The sequence below is a fragment of the Schistocerca cancellata genome, chromosome 8 (genome assembly GCF_023864275.1).
Source record: "Schistocerca cancellata isolate TAMUIC-IGC-003103 chromosome 8, iqSchCanc2.1, whole genome shotgun sequence".
NCBI lineage: Eukaryota > Metazoa > Arthropoda > Insecta > Orthoptera > Acrididae > Schistocerca > Schistocerca cancellata.
Window position 1 is genome coordinate 483,167,494 of NC_064633.1, and position 10,849 is coordinate 483,178,342.

Here is a 10,849-nt window from a genome sequence, read left to right on the forward strand (position 1 = left end):
ATACTTCGTTTTTTGACAACATTGAAAATCAACAATGCTGTTGAGCAGTTGTACTTGAGCACCTTTGTTGAAACTCATGATCAATTTATAGCAACAGGTTGTGTGTATTCAGTGTTAAAATATTTATATTGGAATTAGTCTCCTGTAGAAATATATACTATTGCAAAGTATTTGTCCATTTATTAGTCAGTTCAGATCAAACTATGTTTAAATTCAGGTGAGCTGCAATTTAAGTGTGATAGGTGTTTTTTAAAAAAAAGGGTATTTGGGATGCATTCCCATGGTGGGCACCGCAATGAAATTTGGTGCCCACTTGCCACTACATTACCCTTATTTGGCCAAATTTCTGCCACTGCACCCCATACTACCCTTCCAAAATCATCAAATTAAATGTGCACTTCACTTCGATAACCAATACTTAATCTGCAAATGAAAGTCGCTCCTTCGTTGACCTCGGTAACCAAAACTGTATCTGTGAATGTAAGATGACCCTGTATTTTTTGAATGACTAATCTGGATGACAAACCTTATCTTGTCAGTTAAGTACAGTAGTTTTGTGCCGGTGCTAGGTTTCCCTTTGTGTATTCCTGTAGTCAGACACAGCAAGACAGCTATACCACCACACTTATCTTCCATAATACAGTTATCCACTTCTCCGCTTGAAACATTCTGCACCTTTCACTGATGGAAAGTTGACACTCACTCTCTCTCTCTCTCTCTCTCTCTCTCTCTCTCTCTCTCTCTCTCTCTCGTTTGCAAGGCTAATGTGCCATATGTTTGACCTTCTCTTTTTATGTCTTTCAATCAGTGTTTAACAAATTTGTGAAAATAATTTTGTTCATTTGGTTGTGTCTGTGTAGGAAGAAAGTCTGAAGTTGGAGGCAGATAGTATATTGTCTGATGTGACGAAGAGGAAAGCAGAAGCCCGTCGACAATTGGCACTACTCTCAGCATTGGCTCGACTGAGGAAACTCCGGATTCAAATGGCCCTAGGACGCGGAGAAAAAGTGTCATCAGAATTGGATGCTTGTTTCTCTCGTGTTATTGGTTGGTTGATATTTAACCTAATTTTAGTGGCTTACACTAATGTGATCTGAAATTTTCATTTGTGGAAATATTGTTAATTTTAATATTGGGGGATAGGAAATTGAGCACCTCTTACACATCAGGCCAAAAAGGTGAAAAGACCTTTGAAATAAACAACAAATCCTAAGGTTTCAGAGTGAAAGTATGGGATGAAGTAGTGAAAAGTACATTAATATAGATAATAAAGAACAAGACATACACCAGTTGTAGGTGAGCAAGGTAATGTAAATAGTGTTAAGAATTGCAAATCTAAACACTCAAATATGATTATGTTAATAGAAATTTCTGGCAGAATTAAACAGTTTGAATGAAGGTAATTTGCAGAATATTAGAGGCGCTGACATAAATATGAATGAAAACCTTGCTAGTTTTTAGAAAAATGCCTTTCCAGAGCTAATCACTGTTGTATATTATGTTTAGCTACAGGTGTAATTTGTTCAAAATGTGTACGCAGTTGATGAATTGACTAGTAGCACAGTCTCTCAGTATCAAATTTATCTAGTACTTGTCTCGTAAATATATTTCCCTAAGTTTATATAAATTAGATTTACAATATTAACTCTTTTCTATAGTGTTCTTACAGTATTTCAATACATAATGTTTTACTAGTTTGATAACTATTTTTTTTACTGATCTATGCAATTTAACTTTTTTCTCCATTGTAGCAACTAAAATTATATATATTTCTTTTTTAAATTGTGAGTGTGTATATTTCAGTTCACCTGAAACTAATTTGCCTATGTTGACTTCATTTTAACTTCTTACATTACTGAACCAAAGGAATATTGTGCATTGTGTTTTATTTAGTATATGACCATTAATGTCAGCTTCTGGTGCTAGCTGGAAGTAATTACTATTATTAGCAAGCACCAGTGTGTTGACTGGTCACTGGTAAAGGCACTTCAAATACATTTGATAATTCAGAATATTTAACATGGTAGTCTTGTGTTTATAATGTATTGAAATCACGGGAAATGAAATAATATGTAAAATAAAGGAAAGGCAACAACTCACGTATAAGCTATGTGTGGCACATAGAAACACTGAACTGAATGCAGTATTTACATTGGCTTCCCCCCCTCTCCCACCGTTCCCCCCCCCCCCCGCGCCTCTCTCTGCTCCCCCCCCCCCCGCGCCTCTCTCTGCTCCCCCCCCCGCGCCTCTCTCTGCTCCCCCCTCCCCGCGCCTCTCTCTGCTCCCCCCTCCCCGCGCCTCTCTCTGCTCCCCCCCCGCCGCGCCTCTCTCTGCTCCCCCCCCGCCGCGCCTCTCTCTGCTCCCCCCCCGCCGCGCCTCTCTCTGCTCCCCCCCCGCCGCGCCTCTCTCTGCTCCCCCCCCGCCGCGCCTCTCTCTGCTCCCCCCCCCTCCGCGCCTCTCTCTGCTCCCCCCCCCGCCGCGCCTCTCTCTGCTCCCCCCCCGCCGCGCCTCTCTCTGCTCCCCCCCCCGCCGCGCCTCTCTCTGCTCCCCCCCCCGCCGCGCCTCTCTCTGCTCCCCCCCGCCGCGCCTCTCTCTGCTCCCCCCCCCGCCGCGCCTCTCTCTGCTCCCTCCCCCCGCCGCGCCTCTCTCTGCTCCCCCCCCCCGCCGCGCCTCTCTCTGCTCCCCCCCCCCCCGCCGCGCCTCTCTCTGCTCCCCCTCCCCCTGCCCCCCCCACCCCCACCTGTCCCTTTCTGTCCCTGAATAAAGGCCACATCCATCCCACGGGTCATTGGTTGCCCCTGCAGGCTTTAAATGAAACCTTTGTCATGTGACCAGATTTGTAAACTCATTGTGAGTTAGATCTGAGACCTGTATTTGAGTTAATGTATGCTTGTATGCATTTCAGATAATCTTAAGAGTCTTTGGGAAGAGAAAATGGAAGAATATGCTCTGGAGGAGAAAGGGCTCAGAGTGATGTTAACAGAAGCAGTTGATGAACGTAAGATTAGATATGACAGGACAGTTCTAGCCCAATGGAAAAGGTTACTGTTTGGACACAACCAAGCTGACAGTCAAAGTTTTTATGCAGCAGCAGAGAGGAACACCGAAGATTTCCTTGCTATCAGGTACTCTTTGATAAGAGAGGGTGTGCAGCTATGCCTTTTATTGCCCTGATAAACTTTTGCAATATGTTGGGAGTTCTCCCTCCCTACCAACCTACCTACCCATTCTTCTGCATATATGTTGCCAATTTTGTCTGTTTTGATAATTGTTGTGTTTTTTGTTTAGGTGGTCCTGGGATAAATGTTTGGCTCCTGCAAGTGCTCCAATGTCTTCTGCAATTCCAATTGGTTGGGTATTACCAACAAATCCTTCATCTGGTGCATGGGAAGCTTTACTATCATCCAAAACTCAAGATGATTAATTGTTTTTAATGCTTAAGGTTTGAAGAAAGAATTATTTGTATTTTTGCCAGCAGTAAATTAAACTAATAAACAAGAATGAAAAGTAAATACTGAAAAATGTGTAATGCTCGTACAACTTCATACCATTTACCTACCATATACTTGCTATGCTCTTAGTTGAGCCTAATCTACAGATTACTTAGTTTTCCATCTTCTCTCTCCAATGAAAATAACCACTTCGGGTAGCCGAAGAGGTTAAGGCGTTCACTCACAACATGTGAGAAACACGGGTTCGAGTCCCAGGCCTGCACGAATTTTCATGTGTCACCAGTAGGTAATATCTTAATACCTAATTCAGCTAGTGTCAGAAAGATGCTGCAAAAAAGAAAATTCATAAAAAAGATAAATGCTAATTTATGTAGGTATGTTGAATGTTACAATACTAAGACATTGTGGTAAAATGGAAAATGTTCAGGCCAATATTTTAGGAACCGGTGAGGTAAGATAGCCAGAATGAGAGGAATATTTATAGAGCATATCATAGAATTATTTATATAGGGTGAGATAATGGTAGAACAGGAGTAGGAATAATAATTAATAAGGAAATTGGCAGTAGAGTAAAGATAACCTACAGGAAACAAAGCACATTGATGGTCAAATTGGATGGATGTTTAACAGCCATTGTAATTATAAAAGTGTAAATGCCAGCTGTAGGTGCAGATGACAGCTGCAATTATGTTAATTAATTCAAAGAATATGTGTAAGAAAATAATAATTTAATCTTAGTGGAAGTCCAGAATGCAGGTGAAGGTAGGAAACAGAAAGTTAGAATTTTGGTCTTGGTAAGCAAAATTAGATGGTAGATAGATCAGTAGTATAATGTGCTGGGGACAAGTTAGTCAAAGCAAACACACTTTAAGAGTATTCTTGAGAAAGAAGTGTTCATGCAAAATACCACTGAATCATTGAAATTACAGAGAAAGTATTTGAAATGTTACAACTCACAGAAGTTGAAATAATCACAATTTCAGACTACTTTAGGAGAACGTCATTTTAAAAAAAATAGCACCACACTTCAGACATTTGCTGATGTGGAGAACTCATGGAATATGAGGGGGGTACCCTAAAAAAAATTAATTATTTTTTAAAAGCTATTTATTTTCAGTTTGTTTACAAAACAATCTTATTCCCTTCAAAATGCTCTCCATTACAACTAATACATTTGTCCCACAAGTGCTTCCACTGTTCGAAAGATTTTTTTTTTTTTTTTTTTTTTATAGACATCTTTAGAATGCATGACTGCTCCTCCCTAATTTTTTTCGTGACTACTTCAAAGTTTTCAAATCCGTGTCCTTTCAGATAAGAAAGAGTCACACGGAGCCAGGTCAGGCAATTAAGGTGTGTGGGGCAGCAGGACCATGCCATTTTTAGCCAAAAACTGTCTAACAGTGGCTGTGTGTGTGTGTGTGTGTGTGTGTGTGTGTGTGTGTGTGTGTGTGTGTGTGTGTGTGTGTGTGTAGGTGCATTGTGGTGGAAGAACCAGTCTTCTGTCTGTCACAAATTGGGTCTTTCTTGATGAACACTGTAGCACACCCTTAAAACTTCCAAATAAAATGTTCAATTGAGTGTCTGACCTGGGGGAACAAACTCTGAGTGAACTGCGCCCTTTGTATAAAAAAAGCAAATCCAAACTGCTGATTTGGCTTGGCACTTTTTTGGGGGGCGGGGGGGTGACAGTGAGATCTTCCATTGGCTTGAATATTGCTTCTCTCTCTCTCTCTCTCTCTCTCTCTCTCTCTCTCTCTCTTTCCCCTCTGTAACCATAGCACCTGACTCATCACCAGAAAATTTGGATCAGTAGCTATTGTTTCAAAGCACAGTATGTTTCAAATTGACATACCTTGTGATTTTCAGTCAGAACCCACAGAACAAACTTGGCAGCAACCATTTTCGTTCCCAGATCTTCTGTCAAAATTCACTGAACAGAGCTCCAAGAGAACTCACTAATCTCTGGCAGTTGATCAGTTGTGTCTGTCAACGTTTCGTGAGCACAAGCTCTCAAATTTTTTTCTATATTTTCGTCGATTCAGGCAGTTGATGGACATCCACGAGGTTTGTCATCAATAGACATGTTGCTACTTTTAACCTGAGCAAACCACTGATATGCTAGAGTTTTTCCCATAGTGTCACCTTAGTAAGCTGTTTTCAGCATCATTTTTATTGAGTAGAAAACAAAATTTCACAGCTGCCTCAAAAGGCAAAGCAGCGCTAGTAAAAAGTCACTGCAGATGAACAGAACAACACAGGTGGCGCTGAACTGGCAATGAGTTGCACTATACATGCCTAGCAGCAAAAATGCATACGTACTACACTAGCTCCGCCCACGGCAATGTCGTTCCAGTGGTTGGTTGTGTGTGGGTTTTTTTATCCCCTCGTAGACTTAAGAGGTGTTGTAAGTGCAGCTAAAGAAGTACTAGGAATGAAAAGGCAGAGAGAGCCATGGATCACATGAAAGATACTAGAATTAATAGAGAAAGAACAAAACGTAAAATGACGAAAGTGAACAACAACAACAAAGCTCACTCTGAAATGAAATTGTCCAGAAATTAGAAAATCTAAAGGAGAGTGATGTGGATACTGTACAAGGGCTAATACTATGCAAGCTTGTGCGTGAAATTTTATGGAACTGGAAAAGTTCCATCAGATTGAAAAATAATATAATTATTGCGCTTCCTAAGAAAGCAACAGCAGATAGTTTTGAAAATTACAGCTCAGTCACTATAGTACCCCATGCATCAGAAATACTCATAATACGCTAGTGAAGAATGGAATGGAAAATTGAAAACAGATAAGGAGAGGACCAGTTTGGTATTAGGAGAAGCAGGATCGCTCAATGCTACTTTTAGCACTGATGTTAATAATAGTTCACAAATAAAAAAATAAGATAACATACATCACTTCCATTGATTCTGAGAGGGCTTGTTATAATGTGAAATGGAATAAAATGTTCTCCATTCTGAAGCACTGTGGTTTCAGCTACAGAGAGAAAAGGTAATCCATGGTCTTTGTGCAAGACAGACTCTAATACTCAGCATTGACAAAACGATATGAGGCTAAAATCAGGGAAGGTATAAGATAGGATTGCTTATTGTCACTAATGGTAATTTTATATATGAGACAGCAGGGGAAGTACAGGAATATCTCATTGGGACAGTTCATCTTAGACAGCAATTCGGAGGGATACGGTTTACTGACAACATGGCAATGGTCTCAGAAGGTGAACAGAAAATAAGTTGGATGCTCAACCCTCTGACTATTCTACATGGGTTAACTTTGTCACTACCACTGTCCCCAGGTGTTCTAACTTGTTTAAGTATATCACTGCTCTTGCATGTGGTGCTGTAGAGATGATTTGCTTTTTAGCTTGTATTTGAAAAGGAGGGGGGGGGGGGGGGGGGGGGGGAGCAGGAAGAATGAAAAATTAAATTGATTGCTACTCAATGGTAAATTACTGAACATATTAAAACGTAGTGATTATGAGCCAAGAGAATATGAATTGGAGGAGAAAAGCTGGAAGCTTGAGAATGGAGAAACTTAGATATAACAATGATAGCTGAAGCAGAACTTTTACATATGTTTCGTGACATAGCAGAATATGAAGATAAAACATTTACATATTTATTATATTAGGAATACACTAGTGTTTGTTCAGGCTTCTACTTATAGGTAAAGTGCTTTAGTTTCTGATCAGAAACACAAAGGGAAAACCAGTGTTTGTAACCAGAAACCTTTAATAGAATAACTGCTTGTGTCCGTGGAAATTTCGTTACGTATGCGCAACATACATTTGATTACAAAGCTGCCGGAAGAAAGATCTCCTCTTTGAAAATAGAGGAACAGCATTAAGTATGAACATTGGCAGGTAGGTGATCATCTTATACCCATTACATTTTGCTATAAATTCACAGCTAGGACACCTAAAACTGTTATTGATTATTCAAACTAACCTATATTAAATTATTTTAATAACAGAATGTGTTTGTTTATTTGCTGCAAAGTAGTATGAACTGGAACAAGCATGTAATGACTGTCGTAAAAAAGGTGAATGGTCCACTTCAGTTTATTGGGAGAATTTTAGGAAAGTGTGGATTATCTGTGAAGGAGATCACATGTAGAACACTAGTGTGACCCATCTTGAGTACTTCTCAAGTGTTTGGGATTCCCACCAGGTCAGAGTAAAGAAAGACATCAAAGAAATTCAGAGGCAAGCTGCTAGATTTGTTACCAGCAGGTTCAGACAACACGTAAGTATTACAGAGATATTTTGGGAGCTCAATTGGGAATTTTTGGAGAGAAGGCCACATTGTTCTTGAGGAAAACAGTTGAGAAAATTTAGATAACCAGCATTGGAAGCTGGCTGCAGAACAATTTGACTACAGCCAACGTACATATCGCGTAAGGACCACAAAGATAGGATAAGAGAAATTAATGCTCTTATGGAGGTGTATAGACAGTAGTTTCTCCGTCTCTCGACTTGCAAGTGGAGCAGGAAAGGAAATAACTGGCAGTGGTACAAGGTACCTTTCACCAAACACCATACAGTGTCTTGTGGAGTTTGTATGTAGGTGTATATCTTGATTCAGCTTTTCATACCAGTAAAAGATACATGCATACATTGATATAGGTATTAGTGAAGATCAAAAATTATCAGTTTTCTGTTACAAAAACAAGCTTCTGGCTGTGTACCAGTACACTAACAGTTTTAAAAGGGCATTACAATTTGGAATCTTCTATTGAGTAATGGTATTTTCCTTTCAATAAGAGCTTCAGCTATTGTTCAGGTTTTTAAATTGGTTGCCTTAAAATCAGATGGTAGTTTATTGCTGAAAATTGTCCCCATTATATGTAGACTGCAGTCTGTAGACTTTTTATTACTTGCACTTATGTGAAAGCTTTCTCTTCCCTGTGTGTATTTATTACATACATTACTTTTTTTACATCATTCTGTGTATTTAATTTCACGAACATAATTGTCTGCGGGAGCACATAGAGGAGATGGTAAGTATCTTATATTTCTCATGTAGCTACCACTCTTACTGCCTTTTTTGCAGTTTGAAAATCCTGTTTGTAGGGACTACTGGTGTCCCACCCTACATCCTGATACCATTGTACAGTTGTGGACTTATCAAACTAAAATATATTTGCCATAAGGTATCATAGTTCAGGAAGGCTGAAACCCCAGGAAACACTGACTTGAAATGTAAAGAGTAAATACTGATATTCTTACAAATTAGATCAATGCTCTTCCCAGGACAGGTGTTTGTCCACAACTCTTCCCGAAAATTTGAGTTTGTTTAATTGAGTGCAAAAGGAGGTGTAAATGGAGTAACATTTCTTGTTTGGATTATAGTTAACACATTCCGGCTGCTGTCCACAGAGATTACAGGCATGTTTTAATTTCACCAGCAGTCAGTACTCTTAAGTGTCTCCGAGTGCGGCTTTCCTGACTGTTACTTCACGATACATAATTCCCAAGCAGTGATGGCTTGAATTCACTTGTTCACTCGTTTAGTACTTTGTAGAGTTGCTCAGTGGATCTTCCTATTTCCACAAAGTGCTATGTGATTTGAAAAACATGCTAAAGGCATGATTAGTTCCTAAACATTCATCTTTGCAGTGCGGTTCCATTGTTGTCTTGATTGCAGAAGTTTGTCATGAAATGGGGGCACTTTGACTGAGGAAGAAATTCTGTGATTGCTTGAAGAATCTGGTTCCAAAATTGGTGATAATGGTTTTGAAATTTATGACAGTATTTTTGAAATAGGTGGCAATCTGCTTTCCTTCTTTCATTTTATAAGCAGGAGCTACATAACAAAGTCGAAAAAATTTAAAATGTCTGGGGTCTGCAGCAGTCACTGTGGCCCTGCTGGAAAGTGTCAAGCAGGAATTTCAGTGCCACTATCTTCTCTTTATTTACAAGTAGCTTATTTGCACCCTAAGGTAAGTTGACAGAATATTGCAACTGATTTCACATCACTGCCTCAACTGACAAAGGATGTGTCATTCACTTAACTTAATGACTTGGCAGTTTCTGTAAGTTATTAATATGTGCAAGCATCAGGAAAGACACTAATGCCCAGGAAGGAGACCTATCTTTAGATGAATCAACGATTCTTTGGAGGAACAGATTGTGATTTAGACAGTATATACAAAACAAAAGGCATAAACGTGGCATGAAAGTGTTCATATTTAATTAATCAAGTTCTGTAGGACCCTACAAGTCTAAGCAACTTGGCCACAGAACGAGTCAGTACATAGTTTACAGAATGCTGATTCTAAAATTTATAAACTAAGAATTAAATGTTAAATAAAACATGAAAAACACATTACAGAGCAGAGTTCCCAGTTCCCAGTTACTGCAAGGAATTCCTGTACAGAATAAAGGGTATGTGCCATCAGGAAAGCTTGGGGTTTATCTTTTTTTTTTTTTTTTTTTCCCCCAGTTCTGCTAGGAAGCTATTGCAAATGAAACACACTCAATAGAGCACATTGCGTAATGTGTGCCAAATGAATGTTGCAGTTTCTTCTGAAACAGCCATTATTGTCAACAACATATTGCGTGACTGAATATATATACAGGAACTTACAGAATGAGAATCCACACACATCTGAACTGTGGCCTACATGAAGTTTGCTGACTGACACTGCATATCAGTCTGACTTGTTTCTGAGCTAATATTATTCTTCATGAATGCAGAGTGTTGCCCCAAAATATAACACCATTCGAGACGACAGAATGAAAATAAGCTAAGTAGACAAGCTTTTGCGTTTCAGTGTCAGAAACAGTGGAGGTCTTTCTTATAAAGAAGATAGCAGCATCCAGTTTCTGCACAAGATCTAGAATGTGACAATTCCTAGAAGGCTTTCTGCCTATCCTCAGTCATAAGAATTTAAAATGGTCGAAATCACTGACTGTTGACCATCATTGTATGATAAAATTTCCCTTTTTCAAAGGTTTCACCTCAGAAGCTGTAAGCACTGCGTTTTGTTACTGTAAAACATTAATCTGTTTTCTGAAAGCCATGTGCTGACTATCCCATTAGCTAAATTATTTATACAGTATTACATTCCACACCATTCATAATGTCACTGGGGTTAACTGCAAAGAGAAAAAGTGCTGGACCCAGAACAGAACCCTGTGCCATTCTCCTACTTTATGGGGGAGGGCGGTTCAAAAAGTTTCTAGCCTAACAAATAAAGAATGACAGAAATGTCATAGTACCAATTTATTTTGCAATATAATACCTGTGCACACTTATACACTCACAGGCACGCTCAGATAATTTCTGCAAACCATTTAAATAAAAGGTTTTCCTTTTAAGGTCTTTTTTTTAGGTTTGGGAAAAGAAAAAAGTCTGATTGAGCCAAATATGGAGAATATGGCC

At 39.3% G+C, this 10,849-nt stretch overlaps 1 protein-coding gene across 1 annotated transcript in view; it reads left to right on the forward strand.

The window, feature by feature from the left end:
- LOC126094698 (programmed cell death protein 7-like) overlaps positions 1-3,529 on the forward strand; it is a 37,697-nt gene extending 34,168 nt beyond the window's left edge. Inside the window, exons 4-6 of the mRNA XM_049909226.1 lie at positions 861-1,047; positions 2,906-3,125; positions 3,289-3,529. Of these exons, the coding sequence (XP_049765183.1) occupies positions 861-1,047; positions 2,906-3,125; positions 3,289-3,424 (543 nt within the window). The 3' untranslated portion in view covers positions 3,425-3,529. The remainder of the gene's footprint in view (positions 1-860; positions 1,048-2,905; positions 3,126-3,288) is intronic.
- Positions 3,530-10,849: the final 7,320 nt, after the last annotated feature.